Source organism: Protopterus annectens, chromosome 5.part0 (assembly GCF_019279795.1).
Source record: "Protopterus annectens isolate FY-2018-M chromosome 5.part0, PAN1.0, whole genome shotgun sequence".
NCBI classification, from domain to species: domain Eukaryota; kingdom Metazoa; phylum Chordata; order Ceratodontiformes; family Protopteridae; genus Protopterus; species Protopterus annectens.
This window is the reverse complement of record NC_056735.1, coordinates 1,778,246,953-1,778,268,631: the sequence shown is the minus strand read 5'-3', so window position 1 is coordinate 1,778,268,631 and position 21,679 is coordinate 1,778,246,953. Positions and strand designations below refer to the sequence as shown.

Below are 21,679 nucleotides of genomic sequence, written 5' to 3'. Positions count from 1 at the left end.
GTGTTTTGTACTACAATATTGGTCTAATGAGGGCTGAGTATAGTGGGACTATAATCTCCTTAGATCTGGATGCCATGCCCCTACTTAAAATTTGCACTATGTAGAAGGATTTTCTGACTACCATGGGCACATGGTGATCAACGTTCAAGTTACTGTCAACCTGATTTCCCAAGTCCCTTACCACTGGTCTATTCTTAGGGAAGTGTTATCAATTTGTTAAAAGCATGGGGGGAGTAAAAGTAAGTCAAAGTATGAAAAAGCAAGACAAAAGTAATCTGTGAGGATGGTGTGGGGTAAGGATGAGGGGAAAACAGAGGATGGCATTGGGGGAGTGCAGGGGAGACTAGTGGGTAACAAGAGATCCATGGAGTGTTGCTTACAGCTAGAAATCTGAGTTGTATATAGTCAGTAAACTGGCTATAATGAGAGGGTTTGCACTGAAGAAGTCTGTGTATGAAAGTGAATGACCATATCTGTTGGATCATATATAATGGTTATTGATCTGCTGTAATATAGTCCCACCCCACTGTATTTGGCTCCACCCATTCAGTTGAATTCTCCAGCACCGCCCCTTGTTTTGAAGTGACCAGCCACCACAGCCTATTGCTACCTATTCTGCAGTTTACATTCTGCTTCATAACTGATCTTTAGCACATGCATAACCAGCTAGCTAAGCAGCATACTACTGTACAGGGTAAGCATGCTAGATTTCCACTAGCACTCCTGCAGGTTTCACTAATACAATGAGATGATTTGCCTCATTCTCTTCCAGAGAATTGGAATGCTGTAATTGACTACTCTGTCCCATCCTCCCCTACCTGATCCTTCCAGTGCCTGTGGTAATAGCCAAAACCAGAGCCGAAGTTAGAGATAGCTGTTTTTTGACTGTTTTTGTTACAACTAAGACCTGTTTAAGTGCATAACATAATCTGAAGTGGTAAATTCAGGAGTGAGTTGTAGTACCTAACTGATGTTGCTGTTTCTGTCACCAAAAGCTAAGTAATACACATAAAAGAATGAGGTGGCAGGCAACAGATGTGATAAGAGCAAAGTGTATATATACCTGTTTGTTGAATAATGCATGCAGGTGGGAATACAGCAGATAAGACGTGAGAAAGATAGTTTTATTTAGTTATAGGTTGCTAAGGATATGCTGATCTTAAGTGCTGAGTGATGACATTGAAAGAGTTGTTAGGATTGGAAAATTAGATTGAAGGAGGTGGTTCGATGTAGTTTTGGGCTGTAAATGTGGACTAAGTGTTTGTGGGACTGGCTACATCTAATGCATACCCCCCCTCATCAACCTGTCACCAGCGACAAGCCCCTCCCATGTCTAGTACACATAAACTATCTGGTAATTCTATTGTTTGCCAGGCATACTATACAAGGGCTCTCAAGACCTTCTCCACCAGCAAGTATGACTATAACATTATAGTAGTCTTTGTGAGAGTAAATGACTTGGCACATTGAAAAACCTTGAAGGACGTGCAGAAGAGCAACCTGGTGTTTGCTATGCAAGCCTCAGTCAAAGGTAAGACTGTTTCTGAGTGTTATCCTCCCTTCACCATGAAGGATGCACAGATTCAAGGAAAAGACAAATGGGTTCAGTAATTGACTATGTAGCTGATGTTATTCCAGGAGGGTCCAGTTCATGTTGCCCTGGGAAAAGAGGATTGGCAGTCCCACTTGCTAGCTTTTCAAGGGGTTCAGCATGCTTTCCAAAGCCTTTGCTGCCTCCATTGTGCCTTTTTTATGCAGAGTTTATCTAATCTCTGCCTTCTGTGCAGAGTCTGCATGTCCTCCCTGCGTTCATGTGGATTTCCTCCGGGTGCTCTGGTTTCCTCCCACATTACAAAGACATGCATCTGTAGCATTTCGCCCTGGGCCTCCACTGAACATTGGCTTCATTCCAAGTTGGACTTTCCCAGTTAACAAATGTTAAATAAATAGATAATGAAGATCACAGCCTATTAGACTCTCTTAGTAAAACAGTCCTCATATCATTGCTGGAGCCTTCCTGTGTCCTGAAAGAGTGCTCTTCAAACTATCTGGAGATATACAGAGCTGAGGATATTTTTCTGGCACTTCAGAGTTGTGTACTGGTAATTGTTGTTTGACTACTTTTATATCATTGCTGGCTGACGTTAGAGTTGTGCACTGTTATTTTTGCTTCACTGTATACATGGCCGGCCTTAGGCATAGGCCAACTAGGCGGCCGCCTAGGGCGCTGCTCTATTAGGGGCACTTTTCCAGTATTTATTTGGTGTAGGTAGACCAGGATGGGGGGCACCAGGTGGTGTGGTGGGGGGCGCCGTGGAGCCCTTTTGCCTAGGGCACCAGTTGACCTAAGGCCACTCCTCTCTGCTGAAGGTGTTGGTTTTCCCATACCCACCCTCTCTATTCCTGTGCTGTTTAAATTTGGAGGTTTTTGCAGTTGCCCGCCCCCACTGCAGATTTGATCTGGGACACTCCCCCCAGTCCCGTCTCTTTACGTCATTCTACCTAATAGACTCCTTCTGCATTGTTTTTAGTCATTTTTAATTTAATTGCATTTTTTTTTAACTGTTTGGTCTAACATTGCTACATACTCAAGTGTGCTAGCTTGCACTGTATTTGAATTGTTTTGACTGCTGTTTTAGCTACTTTTTTGTATATATAAAAAAAAAACCTTTCCTGTAACTAGACTGCTCATTAGAAGTGTCTTAGCTAAGGGGAAAGCATTAGAAGAGCAGGGAGATTTTCAGGGTAACTTTGAGAAGAAAGCTAAGATTAGCAGTGTCTTTACAAAAGTTGATAAAATAAAGTTGCTGAGGTGTCTGGAAAACAAGATCTGAAGAAGCGTGTGTTACAGCACGCGAAAGCGCTTATCCTTTTGTGCCTGCAGTGTTCTAATAAAGAGATTTTAACTTTTGAAGCGGTGGTCTGTGCATTTCATACCAGCTTTTAGCTTGGAAGTTCTGCTGTGGTGAGCATTCCAGTGTTTTTTCTCCATATCTTTGACTGTTTTCTCTGGAGGCTCACAGCGTGGTGTGGTTTTGTTTTTTCTGTTCTCTTTCCTGTAACTAGTGTAGTCCAGATTCAGATTTGCTGTATCCAGGACTGTATGTAAGCTTCTGAGCCCCCCCCCCCCCAAGCTTTCTGTGTTGGAGGGAAGCCTTCTAGCTTATCAGTGGGAGTGGTAAGCACTAGGTAACCTATCTACCACATAAGGAGTGGTTCTGGCCCAGAAATTGTAGTTATTGGCCGTTTGGGCTGTTTTTCTATCTCTCTCAACTTTCTGATTTAAAAGCCCACATTTGCACTTGTTTCCCCCCTTTCCTGTAACTAGTTTAGTCCAGATACAAATTCTTACTTTTAGCACTTGAATTTGCTTATTCGTGGTCAGCACTTGTTCAGAACTTGTAAGAACTAAATAACCTACTAATTACTACAGCACTCAACCTTCCTCATTACCTAGAGGAAAACAATTTTGGTACTTACTTTCTTCACTTGCTTAGAGAAAACAGCTCTTGTGCTCACTTTCCTCACTTATCTAGAGGAAAATAGTTTTTTTATTCAGGCATGTCCAAGGGTCAGCTCCCAGTGTTCTCTCCTGTCTATCTGATGAATCTGGGCATCTTGGGGCAATGTAGAAATTGCCTCATGTACACAGACAACCCTCTCCTCCTACCACCCAACAGATGCACTTATCTAGCCAAACTGGAGGTAAAGCTCTCTTCATTCAAGACTGAACTTGACAGTCAAGAGGAGAAGGTAAACACTTGCACCACACCACACTCATCACATAGTCTCACTAAATCTACACCACCAAAATCCACACGTAGAAACACAAAAACATTTGCGGAGGCTCTCAATAATAATCTGCTCAACAACAGAGACCTCCAAAGCAGAAATGCAAGCAACTTCCACCCCCCAACACAACCCAAATGACACATAGCTCGCAGACTCAGTGTGCCACTCAACCACAGCCAATAAGGCAAAAGAACATACCCAACACACTAGTCATAGGTGACTCTATAGTCAGGCACACTGATGTCCCACTCACCAGGCTAAACAAGGAGAAGGTTACTGTCAGCTGCCTGTCGGGTGCCAGGATCCGCCACATAACACATGCACTCAGGTCACTCCACAACAAGTACAAATATGACTCTGTTATTGTCCATGTTGGTGTGAACGACCAGAGATGTACCTTCCTGGACTACATGAAAAGAGACATGGAAGAGCTCTCCGATCTTGTAGCCCAGGCAGGTATGACCCTAGCCCTGAGTAGCATTCTGCCATCACCCAGAATTATGTCACAGTACAAGGACAAAATGATTGACTTCAACAACTGACTAAGCTTCAAGTGCCATTCTAAAGGGATACAGTATTTGTCTGCCTGGGATGACATGGTCGACAGATCACGATGCTTTGCCAGAGATGGCCTGCACCTGTCACCCCTGGGATTCCGGATACTGGCTAAGGTTCTTGCTGCCCCTATAGTGCCTTTTTTAGGCAAGGTTCAAATGACAAATTCACCACCGTAACAGGAACAGGCAAGCAAAAACTGAGGATGATGCTACTCAATGCTAGAAGTCTAAATCTCAAAATGCACTCACTCGAGGCACTCCTTAAAATGGAGAACATCGATATCTGTGCAGTGACTGAGACCTGGTTCAAGGCTCCAGAGAGCACCCCTGCACTACCAGGCTATAACTCATACCACACTTTTCGGCCATGTAACCTGGACCGGAACACCAAAGGCGGAGGTGTGTCCATATTCATTAAGGATATCCACACCTCCAGGCTAGTTGCTCAGCCTAATGCAGCTGAGGTTATCCAAGTGCAACTAACTCTGGGCCAAACTGCAATCCAAATTGTAGCTTGCTACAGATCACCCACCATGACCCAGGATTCCCACTCCTCTTTTCTTGATGTACTGGAAAATATTAGGGTTCAACCAAACACCCTAATAATGGGCGATTTCAACTACCCCACCATTAACTGGGAAAACTACTCATGTACCAACTCCTTCGCTCAACGCTTTCTGGAATTCATAAACTCCAATGCCCTGGATCAACTTATCCACACCCCCACCAGGGGCAACAATATCCTAGATCTGGTCATTACCAATATGAGTGACCGGTTTTCCACACCTGAAGTCAATGCCTCATTGGTCCGATCCGACCATAAGCTAATTACCCTAGATATCCACATCCTGCCTCCACCCCCCATTAAGGAAACCATGGTAAAAGATTTCTCCAAAGCCAACTTCATACTTCTTAAGACAGAAGTGGTGAACTTCATGACACCCATGCAGATGGACAATACAGTTACGGCTACTGAATCCTACACAATTGCACTTTATAAGCACTTGCATGAGTGCATGGATCATGCTATCCCAAACAGAACCAAGACGCTATCCTCCAAAAAAAGAAAGCCAATCTGGTGGTCCCCTGCCATAAACAAACTGTACAACAGAAGGAAGAAACTCTTGCAAAAGAGAGTAAAATCCTACGAGTGGAGGACCTCCCTGGTCAGCCTCAGTATGAAGCTGCGATCCCTGATAAAATCCTCCAAAGCTAGTTACGAAAACAAAATCGCCACTGATTCTAAAGACAACCACAAAGCATTCTATAGCTATGTCAAGAATCTCAATGGCAACACTCAGATCTGCTTTGAGTTACAGCACAATGGCACTAAATATACAGACCCAACTGATATTGCCAATATCCTGGCAGATAGGTTCAGTGCTAACTTTACCAACCCTCTCACCCCCTAAAGAGCCCATCTCTATACTGGAATAATGCAAACTTCCTGTAATCACAGCTGCACAGGTAAAAACCACACTCTCCAAAGCCAAGAACACAGCATCCATGGGACCAGACAACATCTCAGGCTGTGTTCTACATGAACTACAGAACAAACTGACACCCCACCTAAGCACCATCTTCAATCATAGCCTTACCTCAGGCTTTGTGCCTGCTGAATGGCACACAGCAACGATTATTCCACTCCACAAGGGAGGAGCCACCATGGACCTCAGGAACTACCGCCCCATTAGCCTGATGAGCCTGGTCTGCAAGGCCATGGAATGTATCATCATGGAACTTATAAACAAAGACATTGGTAATCTCCAAACTCTGGATCCCACCCAGTTCGGGTTTGTAAAAGGCAGATCATGTCTCCTAAACCTGATAGACTTCTTTGAAGCAGTCACCAAAGCCGTAGGAAAGGGTAAGGTGGTTCACACAGCCTATCTAGATCTTGCCAAGGCTTTCAACACCATCCCCCACTCTGGAATTATAGATAAACTAACTAAACTAGGTATAATCCCTATGTCACAAGATGGGTTGCCAACTGGCTCACTGACAGAACCCACACTGTGAAAGCAGCAGACTCCAAATCCAACTTCAGACCAGTGACAAGTAGAGTACCACAGGGTTCAGTCCTGGGTCCTCTCCTGTTTGGTATCTACTTCTCTGAAGTACAGGCTAACACAGAAGGTCTTTGGCTAATAAAGTTCACTGATGACTGCAAACTAGGAGCCATAATCGAAACTCCTAACGATGTGGACATCCTACAAAAGGGCCTCACTGAGACAGATGCCTGGCGTCAAAGCCATGGCCTCAAGCTCAATGCTAAATTCTTCAACGGGAAATCCGTGTTGTTTTTGTCACATGATAAGGTACCAAGATTCTACTACATATGGATGTATGTATGTATGGATGGATGGATGGATGGACAGATAGATAAATAGACAGATGCATGTGATGTGATGTGTATGTGCATCTGTGTGTCTGATATGTGTGTGTGTGTGTGTGTGTGTGTGTGTGTGTGTGTGTGTGTGTGTGTGTGTGTGTGTGTGTGTGTGTGTGTGTGTGCATGTGGTGTGTGTGTATGTGCATGTGGATCCGTGTGATGTGTGTATGAATCTGTGTGCATGCGTGTTGTGCGTGTGTGTGATGCGCATGTACATCTGTGTGATATCTACATGAATTTGTGTGTGTGTGTGTGTGTGTGTGTGTGTGCACGTGCAAGCACAATGTGCATGTGCATCTGTGTGATGTGTACTTGCATCTGTGTGTGTATGTGTGTGTATGTGTGCGTGTGTGTGTGTGTGTGTGTGCACGCGAGCGAGCACACGATGTGCATGTACATCTGTGTGATGTGTACATGCATCTGTGTGTATGTGATGTATATGTGCATGTATGTGTGTGCATGGGTGTACATACACAAACACAAACACACACATGCAAACACATTAAGGGAAATTCAAAAAAGCAATATTAAAAGAAAATTATATCAGAAACACAACATTAGGGTTTGCTGACAAACAAAAATACTGTGTTTCAAAGTGACACAGAGTAAAACAGTGAAGATGTTTACCTGCTGCTTTCCTCATCAAGTCCTTAAATCATTTCGGATTCCACCTCCCAGGCCATGCATAGACTTGTGTGTATGTTCTTCCCGTCCACTGCCATGTTTACATACCTATACTTAGCAGTATGTTAGTTCAACCATTACTTTAGTGCAAGTACCCCTGGTTTTGTGACCCACTCATTCAAAGCCATTTCTTACTCTACACACACACACACACACACACACACACACACACACACACACACACACACACACACACACACACACACACACACACACACACTCATTCTTAATTTACCATGTGGAACCACTTAGTAATATGTTAAAGACAAGTTTCTCTTTCGTTTTGTCTAAACCAGGCAATGTGAATCATCACCAGATTAAATTATTGTTTTTTATTATTCTAGCTTGTACTATGGCAGCCAGACTCAGTACAACATATTGCAAAAAGTAAAGATGCTCATCTTTACGTAACTGCATCTGATGTCCAACAACTTAAACAGAAGTTTACTGAAAACAACATTACATACAGGTATAATTTTCAAGATTATGTTTTTGAAAACTGAACAGAAATGATGTCAGTGTAACAAATATCAGTCGGTTAGTACTAACTATAACATGCTTGTTGTTTATTTTCCAGAGTAATGGTAGAAAACACTCAGCCTCTTATAGAAAAGCAAATGGTGAACCTTACAGCTGACCCACGCAATGCTGTTTCATATTATGAGCAGTATCATCCTCTATCCGAAGTAAGAATGTTTTCATAAATACATATTTATTGGTTTGAAAAGTTAACTAGCATTTCTTAATGTTGAATGTCTGCTAGTGGAACATAGGTAGTGTTGCATTATAAGGTGCACTAGAATGATGGGATGGCAGAGTTTGGACGAGGTGACAACCTAAGAGAATGAAATACAAAGAATATGGAACTGAGTGTTAAAGCGCTATTCTATGATACTCATTTGGGGGAGGGTAGTAGAACAGCAGACAGAGGCTGTATTAATGGTATCAAACTAATGCACTATTAAAAATACTGAAAAAAGTGACATTTAAAACATATTTACTGTTTAAAAGAAAAACAAAAACCATCTCATATTAGATAAGTGATTTTGCAGTGAAAAAACACAATAATTGAAACAGAAAGAACAGTGGCATGGCTGAAAACCAGGTTAACTATAATAATGGTAAACACTTTCACGCCAATATCTGATGCTTCATCAGACCATAAAAAGAGTTAAAAAATAAGACTTTTAAATAGTATCCACTCAACAATTTTTTTTAAAAAAAATCACATGATACAAAGTATCAAACCACAACACTCAACACAAAGTGACAAATCAAAAATGATATAATGCAGCCACTTAATCATTTCATGTCACGTGATTTTAAGATTGGACTTAAAGGAACTTTACCATTTAAGCCCAATCCTTTATTGGCTTGTAGCTTAATAATCCATCATACCTCATGCTGTTATATTTCTAAAATCGTCCATTCTCATGCCTTCTTTTAAAAGTTCTGTAACCATAAATGTAAAAGTATCACCTTTGGATCACCTTTCTCCATAATGTGCTTTGCTAAAGCATTCCTATCATCCCATCTATGAATCCCATTAATATGCTCTCTGATTTGTTTTCTAAGGAAATGGTTCATCTTACCTATGTAGAATGATAAGCACTGATTGCACTGTGCTAGATAAACAAAATGCTTAGATGAGCAATGTACCTTAACTCTGAAAAAAAATCTCTTTGTTGAGTAATGTGATGAACAAAACTGTTATTTTTGTTAATGTACATACATATCGTACATGACCCACAAGGTAAGGTGCCTAACTGATCATATGATCATTCACTGACTAAATTGTTGCCATAGCAAAGAATCCTCTTTAGTGATTTTTTATTTTTAAACAAAAACAAGGTTGCTCATCTACCAATTGTTTGATTTTTTTTTATCTGCAAGAAGAATTGACTAGTTCTTTTTCACTATTTTTTACAGATATTGTCTATATCACTATTATAGTGCAAAGGGACTGAAAACTTTCCTATCATTCCAAGAAGCAGCAGATCCGTCCTGATCACTTTCCACTGATTTTGAGAAGTACGGTCTAGCTCTATCTGTTCTTAGCCTATTCATATCTAATTCCATAGAATTAACTTCCTTCATATTGTAGCCTCTCTCAAGAAACTCATTACACAACATTTTAAGATCTTTCTGAAAATTAACATTGCCTTAGAGAACAAATCAGAGAGCATAATAAAAGAATGGTCAAGTGCTTTTGTCATTAGACTTCTTCAGAACCATTCAATAATAACACCACATCCTTTATATAGAAAAATAAAACCATCATGTGATCTCAATCAAACAATAAAAACATTTCCATCTTAAAGACAAAGGACATCAAAATTACTCATCATATATTCCCAAAACCCTCCCTTTACTTCTTTTTTCACTTTTTCCAAAATACCAAAGAAATAAGTATTGCCCTGACAGAAGTTTTTGTTGTGCTTGTAAAGAGCATTATTCTCATCACAATTCTTAATAGCGTACAGGTGTTCATAAATATATTTACAAAAACTTCTGGTAGTTTTACCTATGTAATGACAAAAGCACTTGACCATTCTTTTATTATTTTGTTATTAAAGATATTTATTAAAGTGTAAAAGTACACTGGTGGAAACAGGTGCTCGACACAATTCTTTTAGCGTAAACCAAATTTATTAGTCCGCTATTCATCCGAAAACTTCATCAGAAACAAAAAACACACATAATATTGCAGCCATATTTAAACCAAATTTGTTAAACAGTTAACCAATAGAAAAACACTGGTGTTAACCCTTAATGCATCAAACAGAATTTACAACTGGAAACTTTGGTATTCATGTGAACTTTTTAAACATAGATTTAGAGTGAGATAGTACCAAATGTATTTCAAGAATTCTCAGAAAATAAACTTTTAGCAATAACTATGTCCACATCAAAAGTGGGCATCCTATGTACATTAAAAGGAACATTCCACATGGCCAATACATTAGAGCCTCCAGGATGGTCAGTGAAGACCAAGATTTTTTGAATGAAATAGAATTTATCAAGAAGTTATTCTTGGAAAGCAGTTACAGCTTGGACTTACTTAATAATACAGCGGATGAAATTATTAGTGCTAGAACCAATACATTTTCACCTATTATTATACATGGTTTCACTAGTAAACAGAATAGCAATGAAGCAAGAGATGAATCTTTTAACTCCCATTTTGCTTCAAGGTTTTGCTTGGACATGACAGTGGATTCTATGACCATTAAAAATATTATCAAAAACAATTGGAAAATTTTGCTAGGACATGAGGACTGGCAAAAGTAGTGGGGGATAGACCCCAATTTGTAGAAAAGAAAAATGGAAACATTAAACAACTGTTAGAATTTTCAGGGACGAAAATTATAACACCTTGCACTAATAAGGTCTTTGGTACTGAAAAGCTTTGAACTGCAGGATGTGCAAGTTTATTTCTGAAGGTCCTTCCATAGACTTATCACATTGTAATAGAACTATAAAAGTGCCAGGTAGATTTGATTGTTCCTGTGCTGGGGTTATTTATGTTGCTTTATGTACATTATGCACAGCATTTTATGTTGGCATGACTACCAGAAGTTTGGGTACTAGAATTAGGGAACATCTATATGCTATTACAACACATGATGAGAATAATGTGCTGTACAAACATTCTGTAAAATGTTCCAATTTTAAGAAATTTATTTTTTCTGTTTCCGACGTGATACATATGGACTTAAGGGGAGGTGATTTTAAGAATGAAGTTGAAAGGAAGGAAGTGAGTGGTAGATTCGGTTGGCTGCTCACCTTCCTCCTGGTTTAAATGAAGCTGTAAATATCAAATGTTTCTTAAAGTACAGAAAATCTGTCATTTATTTTGTTTGCTGCATTAAGGGTTAACATTAGTGTTTTCCTATTGGTTAACTGTTTAACAAATTTGCTTTAAATATGGCTGCAATATTATGTGGTTGTTTAACAAATTTGCTTTAAATATGGCTGCAATATTATGTGGTTGTTTGTTTTTGATGAAGTCTTCGGGACGAATAGCGTATTAATAAATTTGGTTTACACTAAAAGAATTGTAAAATAAATGAATAATCAACTCCAAATCAAACAAATAGCAACTGGAAGGAGGTAGTCCAAAAGAACAAAGTGAACCAAATATGTTTATTAAGCACTTTTTGTTCCATCATTAAAGTTGAAAAGTTTAGCAAGATAAAGGTACTAACGACACAATATATAGTAAAATGTAGAAATACTGGTAATAGTTGATATACTTATGAACTTACATTGTGATCAAAAGGTGAAACTTAATATTATCTCTTTGTACATACTAGAACAACATTGTAACTGTACTAGTTTAGAGTAGTTAAACCTAAGTAATTTTTAAAATAATTTAAAATGTTTTGGCTACACAAGGGTTAATGGTGTACATGTTGGGGGAACAGATTTTATTGGTAAAGAAAAATCACATGACTAATTTTAAAGGTTTTTAAATGACTGTTCTGACAATTATTTTATCTGAAGAAGTTCTGACATTTGGTGGAACGAAAAGTGCTTAATAAACACATTTGGTTCACTTTGTTCTTTTGGACTACCTTCTTCCAGTTGCTAAAAGAATTGTGTCGAGCACCTGTTTCCACCAGTGTACTTTTGCTGTTTGGTTGCTTCTCTCTGGTTCCTAGTTGTTTTGTTTTTCCATTGTTGATATTTATTAAAGTGCTTTATCATGTACTATAAAGACTTTTGTTTGTTTTACCACGGGCCTTATTGGGTTCACCACCATGTTGGTTTTACTTAGTTTGGTGTATTATTATTACCTTTGGTAGTACACGCTGATTTGTTTTATTAAATCAGACAGCATATTAATGAAATTCGTAGACGGGATGATAGGAATGCTTTACCAAAGCATATTATGGAGAAAGGTGATCAGCATACTTTTGCATTTATAGTTATGGAACTTTTAAAAGAAGGCATGAGATTGGGTGATTTTAGAAATTTAACTGAACAGCATGAGGTACAGTAGATTATTTTGCTACAAGCCAATAAAGGCTTGGGCTTAAATGGTAAAGTTCCTTTAAGATTGATCTTAAAATCATGCAACCTAATGAAATGATCCCTTAGATTTCTACTCTTACTTACAATCCCCTCTCCAGCCCAAGCTTCTGGTGCAGACCCCGCAGAGTGTGTGACCCACATTACCACAGTGGGTCTAACACTTGCAGCTGCCCCTCCATCTGTTTTTATCCACGGACTACGTGGACTCCAACTCCTATTGCTCCACCTGATCTCCCTAGACCAGGACTCCAAGCAGAGACAATTTCATTAAATACAGTCATTACCACAGTGTGTCTAACACTTGCAGCTGCCCCTCCATCTGTTTTTATCCATAGACTGTGTGGACTCCAACTCCTATTGCTCCGCCTGATCTCCCTAGACCAGGACTCCAAGCGGAGACAGTTTCATTAAACACAGTGTAGGTGTCTTCTTAAAAAGACTTAAATTTGTATCTTGATACTATGTTAATGTTTATTTCTCATTGTTAGTGGCTTGCACACTTGTGACCTCGTCCCCCAGCTTGCTTTTAGCCCTCTAGTGTTTCTTTTTATTCCTTCCCTTTCCCCTACCATCTGACCCGCATCTAGCCTTTACCAAGCTTTAGTTTCCTTGTGAGGCCACTAGATGGCAGCATAGAAGAAGCGCGCTTGAAGCGCACAACTTCAGAACACATATACCTGAGAAAATAAAAGAAAAAGAGAAATAACTACATTGGATCCTCTCACACATCACTCGCACAATTCCCCAACTAGAAAAGGCAGACTCTACATACTGCATGTCTGCTCCTTACCTGTAATCTGTCATGTTTTAAAAAACAAAGCTATTGTTTAAATAGAGTCTGAAAACCTGGCTGCTGACCACAAAACAAGGTAAAATGAGGTGCACTATGCTACTCGCCTGCATTCTAACAGTCTACTACTTTACCTGATTGTTTTTTTCAAACTTCGTGCCACATTTTTTCTGCTGGGCTGGCCTCGCTCCATTCGCCCTTGCTGTGCTCAGGCTCTCTCTGCTCCTCTACCCTACCCCCATTCCCACCCACCCCTAATCAATTACATTTATATCTAGCCTTGCCCCTCCTACCACTTCTGCATCCAACCACACACCACCACCTCACACACACTAAACCAACCATCCCCTGCTACAGTTCCACACTTCTAAAACATACTCCACTCCTTTCCCTCTCCTAACTCCCAGCCAATCCTCCCATTAACCACACCAACTCACCTAGCAAAACACTACCTCCACTACCACTCATAACCACTACTATTAAATCTTAGTAAAGTCTCTACTTATCACCTTCTCCTCTACCTGTAAAAAACCCTATACTATATTTCTCCCTACCTTTACTTACAACACACCTCCTGCACTATTGCCCTTACCCATATCTTCCTTTTATCTTAACCCCATCTATATACCCTGCAAAATTCTCTCACTGCATCTCTTACCACAAACTGTAGAACTATGTCTCTCCTAACCAATATCATCCTTATCATACTCTCTCTATAACTCTCCCTCTAAAACTATCTGCTCTTCACATGACTATCCCACCTCCCCTAAGCTCCCCTACAATAGCTAGTCATACTCACACCCTCCCTACCTACTCAGTAATCATATCATCTCTTTACAGCACAGACTTAATCCTAGAAAAAAACTTATAATCCTCTCCACCCTAAATCACCCCTCCTACAACCAAGGCTGTAAATATAACCTTAACCAAACTAATAAGAGTCTATCAAGAACATTCTACAGGCCAAACAAAAAATCTCCCACAAGCACTCCCCCCACCTTCTGGAACCTGACCCTATCCAGTGATATACATCCCAACCCCGGCCCTTCTACCCCCGCAAACAACTCCCCCAACCTCACAAAATCTATTAAATTCACCACAATCAACACCCAAAGCATTAGAAATAAAATTCCACAACTGCATGCATGGTTCAGTCAATACAAACCTGACTTTACTGCCATCACTGAAACATGGCTAAAACCATGCATCAAGGACTGTGACTTCCAACCCCCCCAACCACTCCTGCCTCAGAAGTGATAGACTTCACAAAAAAGGTGGAGGAATTGCGCTACTTTTCCCTAACACCTACACAGTCATTCCTTACTCAAAACCAATACCCACCTTTTCCAATGCTGAACTGCTGATCGCATTACTAAAACTTAATAACTACAAATCCCTATGTATAATAGTCCTATACATACCCCCCCCTGGCAACAACATTCCTATTTTGGAAGCAATTCTTGCCTGGATAACCAATAATATAAATAATGAAACTGTAATCCTAGGTGACGTAAACATCAATTGGCTAGATATCACTAAGAACCCCTCTACAGGTATCAACCTACACAAATACACTCAGCTCATCTCAAATATAACCAGACACAATAATAAAAACAAAAATGGATCCATCTTGGACTGGATCACAGTTTCTGATCCTGACAAAATCTCCTCCTCTGGCACACTACCAGACTGTATCAGTGACCACTCTCCAGAGTATATAATATGCAAACCCACTTCTATATCACACACACACCAATATCATTACACCAGAAACCTATCCCACTTCTCCCCTGATACCCTCAACAATACCCTTCTGAGCACAAACTGGAATTCATTAAAAACTCTCCCTCTCAATGATGCAGTAGAATTCTTCAACTCTACATTTCTCAAAATACTAAACAGGTTTGCCCCACTCAGGCTTAACAGAAATAGAGCAAAACATGCTACCTGGCTAGCAAAGTCCACAAAGCAAATTATGGCCACTAGAGATAAAGCCTGGAAAACCTGGAATAAAAATAAAACTGAACCCAACCTCTTACAGTATAAGCAACTTCGCAACCAAGCAAAGCGCTTAGTTATAAAAAACAAAAAAGACTACTTCCAAAACATCCAAAATCAGCATAGACAAAACCCTAAAACCTTCTGGCATGCTATAAACTCCTTACTCTACCCAGGGACAAACAACAACCCCTGCCCTGACCCTGAAAAAACTCCCACTGATATAGCCGCACTCTTTAGCAATTTCTTTATTGATGCCATTGCAAAACTAACCACCTCCTTTCCACCTATCAACGCCAACTCTCAAACTACACCCTCAGTACCTAACAGCTCCACCCCTCTACCTACCTTCTCACTATCACCCATTCCTACATCTACCATCAAAAAACGTCTCCGTAAACTAAAACCCTATACTAACACCCCTGATAACCTGCCTTCAGAATACCTACAACTAGCTGCCCCTTCTATAGCTTATCCAGTAAGTATCCTCCTTAATAGATCTATTCAAGAATCATGTGTACCAGATATCTGGAAAAAAGCATTTGTCCTTCCTTCCCACAAAGGGGGCTCTAATTCAGATATCTCAAACTTCCGTCCTATTGCCATACTTTCCCCCATCTTCAAAATTCTGGAGAAATGCATATACACCTAGCTCATAAACCACTTAATAAGCCACCAAATGCTCTCTCCTACTCAGCACAGCTTTAGACCTGGGCATAGCACCAACACTGCCCTAATTTCCTTCTTAGACATAGTAAATAGAGCCCGTGATGCCAATTCATTAGTCTCTGCTCTCTTTCTAGATTTATCTAAAGCATTTGATACTATCTCCCACTCCCTCCTACTAACTAAACTCTCCAACCTTAACCGAGGTTCCCCTGCCCTAAAATGGTTTACAAGCTATCTCAGCAATAGACACCAGGCTACCATATGGCAGCACTCCTCCTCTTCTTACAAGAGCACTAACACAGGTGTCCCTCAAGGTTCTATTCTCGGTCCCCTGTTATTCAGCATATTCATTAATGACTTTCACAATTCCTTACCCAGCAGTACTGTCATCTAATATGCTGATGATTCAACCATCCTCTTCTCTTCCAAATCTCCCTCTGTTCTGCAGCATCTTACCCAAGAAGCCTTTACTTCTAATGAAACATGGATGACCCAAAACCACCTAGCCCTTAACCCCAATAAAAACAAACTCCTAGTTTTCTCCCCCACTAAATCCAGCCATATTGACAAATAACCTCTCTCTATCCATTCCCAAAACAATACTACCATAGATGTTGTCCCAAGCACCAAACTATTAGGTATCCTCATTGACGATAAATTAACATTTGACCTTCATATCTACAGTAATATTAAAAAAAACACCAAAAGCTTGGTGCCCTATATAAACAAAACTGCTTTGTCAACAACTCAACTAGGATAACCCTAGCCTCATCCTTCTTGCTCCCAACTCTACTATATGGTGCCCCTATCCTTACAAAGTTACAGTCACACTTAAAAACAAAACTTGACTCCTGCTATAACAAAGCCACCATATTTGCCACTAATTCAAAAAACTACACACACAACTGTTCCTCTTTGCACCAGCTCAATTGGCTAGAATTCCCTCATCATCTTAAGTATATACAACTAATGACAACTCACAAAATAATCTACCAACCAAAATCCTTCCCTTCCTTATTCTCCATAATAAACCTGTACCATCCTAAATGCCAACTCAGGTCTGAAAGCAAAATGTTACTATCTGTTAACAAACCCAGGTTACCAGCTGGCGAGATGCTGTACTCCCATACTGTGTCCAAATTATGGAATAATCTTCCCACCAGTATCAGAACTATCAGTACTCCTGCAGCTTTCAACAAGTCACTCAAAGTACACCTCACCTTTCACTGGCTATGCCCCTGCACCCCACCTACCAGAACAACTAATTCCACCTCTGGATCTGTAACTTGATCTCCCTCTCTCCTGTAGCCGAATAAGCATGTACTCTAAATAGATGTATATGACAACTGTACCATCTTACTACTCCTGAATGTAATCCAGTTTCCTTGATGTACTACCATTTTACTACTCTTGAATGTAAATCTGATGCCTTGTAGTATTACTTTTATCTGTCAAAATGTACAATTAATGTCAATATTCATTGTTCTACATTCTTATGTCAATGCTATGTACTGATGTAAATTTTGCGTATACTTCTATGTAACCTTGTGGAGCTTTTCTCCCTGGGCCTCCACTGAAAATTGACTCTTTCTAGGCCCAGTGGACTTTCCCGGTTAACAAATGCAATATATAAATAAATAAATAAATGATTAAGTGGCTGCATTGTATCTTTTTTTAATTTGTCACTTTGTGTTGAGTGTTGTGGGTTGATACTTTGTAGCATGTGATTTTTTTAAAATAGGTGGACACTATTTAAATGTTTTATTTTAACTGTTTTATGGTGTAAGGAAGCACCAGATATTGGCTTACAGTTATTAAAGTGAACCTGGTTTTCAGCCGTGCCAGTGTTTGCAGTTTCTCTCTGTTTTAATATTTACTGTTTAGCAAGCTCTAATCTCTGATACCTAATAGGGAAAATAATTGGTAGAAGCAATGGTAAAAGATGTTTCAGTCATGGGTGTAATGAGAGGCTATTAAACCATTTACATGAGCCATTCTTTTTTAAGTTTAATGGAAGTCATATTTGTTATCCCTCATTTCCTGTATGTCACTCATTTGTTTGACTTAGAATAGAATCTTGCTGACCTTTTGCCATTATTTCTAATCTTTGCCTAAAGCAGTTCTGTTCAGGACAGCAGAAACCTTTTGAATTCTGATTTAGATATATGCTTCACTTGACAATAAACTTGAATTATTGTGAGTGGCGGATGGGGGTTATAAAATAAACTTCATACCATCTGTAACTTGTACTGACCAGCTGAGTTGGAACTGATTATGTGGTTTGTTAATGTACAAATCCTCAAGCAAGTGCACTTAATATTTTAAGATAAGACACTAAAGTAACAGAAATGTCTATATGTGCTTGTGTGTGACCTGCTGAATCTGATTTTAATTAATGAGAGCTCACCTGCAGATACCTGAAATATTTTCAGGAGACTTTTTGAACTATTTCATTTTTAAAATATGTTTCCCAGAAATTCATTGCAGTTGTTTTGTGGTATATGTCTTCTCCAGCTACGGTCACTATTCCGTTATCATTCTCTTGCCTGTTGCTAACGTGCATTAACAGCCTGTGGTCAGTGGTGTAATTGAACAAGCTACTCGTAGTCATATAGAATGCAAGTGGAGAGTGGAGGAATCAATAGCTGTGCTGTCCTGAAATAAAGATCATGGAGAGCATAGCTTGTAGTAAATTTACTCCAATTCAATCTAGCTGCATAATGTACGCTACATATATCAGGTACAGAACTTTTTAGAAGGCTTTAAATGGTTCTACTATGAAACTCAACTTCCTGAAAGTTGATGGTCCTAAAGAACAAAAAAAAATCCCCCAAAATCCAAAAGGACAAAAAAATATTTTTTTCTTGTCTTGCAAGGGGGCAGCCATCCCACATCCCCCAAACAAAGGAGGGATAAATCTCCCTAAAGAAGTGAATCGCTGCTGGTGCACAATTAGAAATCTCACCAACAATGATTTTCCATGGGAAACAACATTTGGTGGCTTGTCATTCTTTTTTCTGTGGGCTACTGAAGCTTGAGCAATTTCACCTCATGCATGTGAAGGGAATGCACTTTAAATAACTTTTAACTTAATTTTCTTAACCTTTTTTGGTATCATATTTAATTCTATGTTTTTTTTCTCAAACTCATTTCATTCATACATTTTCATTATTAAGCTACCTAAGGTTATGGACTCAAAGATGACTGACTGAATAAAAATTGCTATCAATACCATCAAAGATGATGTGATGAGTGGGATTTGCTAGAGCAGAAAAAATGACAAGAAAGAAAGAAAGAGTTCAACACTTTATAGTGAGCTTTTGATGATATCTTGTCACACAAGAACAGCAGTCATACATACATATACACAATACCAAAAGAATAAAAAACATGCTCCCTAATCATACCTTTCAACGGGTCTATATTAGAACATCGAAGTATTACTACTTCGAATGTTCTAATATCGAACCATTTCACCTGAAACACCACAACATCGAACACTCAAAACAGCAAATTTTTTCCCAGGGAAAAAATTCACTGTTCCAACAAACATACACACAACACAAGCACACCAAAATACATAATCCACACACACATACACTTCACAAAACCCTATACTATACCATACATACACTACTAGCTATCCACTTACCTTAACCCAACCCTAACCCTAAGGTCCGTAACTACCGCACACTCACCTTACCCGCTCCCCTAACCCTAACTCACTTATCCCGCCCTAACCCTAAAGTCTTTCACTATTGCACACCCACCTCACCCGCGCCCTAACCCTAACTCACCTAACCCGCGCCCTAACTCTAACATCCACACATTCGCACACTCACCTCAACCCGACCCGTAACTTCGCACCACAGTCCCGATACTTGCAAAGCCACAGAAACGGCCCACCAAATTCTTTCCCTGGGAAAGAATTTGGTGTGCCGCAGCTTCGCGATTACCAGTGTTCGAACTTTACAGTTCGAACATCTGGTATTCGATATTCAGCTGTTTCGATGGACTGATATAGACCCCCTTTCAATTGATATGATGTAGGCATAATACTATAGTTTTAGCCCTAATATTTAGCTTTTACTCCTCCCAGAATTATTGATGTTCTTTAAAAAAATCAGACCTACTTATGCATACACAACTTATTAAATGAGTCAAATAAGTCTGTACAAAGATACCCCATCACAAACTATATAGAGTCTGGTATATAAAGATGTCCTTTTATGAAAAATATGAAAGTGCTGAGCTTTCTGACCCCCTACTATAATGTTTAATAGCTAATGCTATGATTTTAATGCTCACAGGTTGAGAGGTACTTGTAGAAACCTTTCTGCCACTGCATGGTGCAACTAGCAGTGCAGTTGCAGATTTACTACTTACAAACATAATATAAAGTACTATGCAAACAGATGTCACTTACACACCCACACACACACACACACACACACACACACACACACACACACACACACACACACACACACACACACACACACAAAAAACACAGTATATTACAGTAGCTTGATGACAGAGGGAGACAATAAGCAAAGCTAGTCTGACCTTTTAGGTGCATTTAACATAATACCTCCTCGCTATCTCTACCTTCTCCCTCTCTACAGCCCTTTCTGTAGAAAACTTATTTTGGAGATTAAAGTAGCATTTAGTGCCTACAATGTGCTGCCAGCTCTCCTATTTTCCATCTGTCCTTCCTTTTTAGAATGCTAGCACTGACCATGAGCCAATGTTAGTTACTGTCCAAGAGATTGTTGTCCTCTTGAAATGTTACTACAGGTTTCTGTTGAAATATTGGTACTCAAAATAGTAAGTGCCTATATGCTGGAAAAAAGAAAGACCAAAAATCCAGGAACAGAGCGAACCTCGAACATCTATCTTCTCCTTTAAATGTCCTTTTTGCAGGGGGTGAGCCCCCTCCTCTAACTTATATAAACTAACTCTAAGATCACTATACCTCAGAAAAAAGGGACTATCCCAGGAAATGGCCATCGTATACTCAGTATATGTAAGTCCATTTTTTCAGCCATTCAGACTCCGTGTTTCGAGACTAACCCTAGCGATCCATTTCAAATGGTTACCATTACCACCCTTCCCTTCAAGATTCTGCCCATTGCTTTCCCTGCCATGGTCGCAAACATAATAAGCTAACATGGCTGTAGTTTCCTAGACTTTTTCTGTGCCCCTCCCCCCCATACAAACTGTACTTACTGCTTTCCAATCCACTGGGCAGTCTGCACCAGCTGGTAGTCTGTTAATGATCTCCATTATGTTGACAGCCAACATGGCAGCCAGATTTCTGAAGACCCTGGAAGGCAGCCCACCTAACACTTACGCTTTATTCTCACTAACAGCAGACTGTTTCCTCTGGATCTCATTTTCCTGTATGTCCTCATATCTCTGTACTGCTCTCTTCATTCTGTCCTACCTCCTGTCTATTATCTCACCCTCTCCTTCCTTATTTTGTAAAGACAGAAGTAAAATATTCATACAGTGCCTTTTTTATTTCCCACTCTTCTGTGTCACCCCCTCATTGTTGCTCAGCCTAGTCAGTTTTAGCCCTTCCTTTCTTCTTTCTGCTATGAGCATATATGTACATAAAAAACTTGCTTCTCTCCTTCAACCTTTTGCTATCTCCCTTTTAACTTTAACCTATACTGCCCTTACAATCCTTGTTTAATTTTGCTCCCCTCCTTGTATTGTGCCTCATCTAATTTCACACCCCCTTTTCCATATCGTGCA

At 39.8% G+C, this 21,679-nt stretch overlaps 1 protein-coding gene across 3 annotated transcripts in view; it reads left to right on the top strand.

Moving 5' to 3' along the window:
• Positions 1-21,679, top strand: part of CPB2 (carboxypeptidase B2) — a 475,453-nt gene that overhangs the window by 100,203 nt on the left and 353,571 nt on the right. For all 3 annotated transcript variants that reach the window (XM_044071578.1, XM_044071577.1, XM_044071579.1), the window contains exons 3-4: positions 7,770-7,894; positions 8,003-8,111. In XM_044071578.1, coding sequence (XP_043927513.1) covers positions 7,770-7,894; positions 8,003-8,111 — 234 coding nt within the window. The remainder of the gene's footprint in view (positions 1-7,769; positions 7,895-8,002; positions 8,112-21,679) is intronic.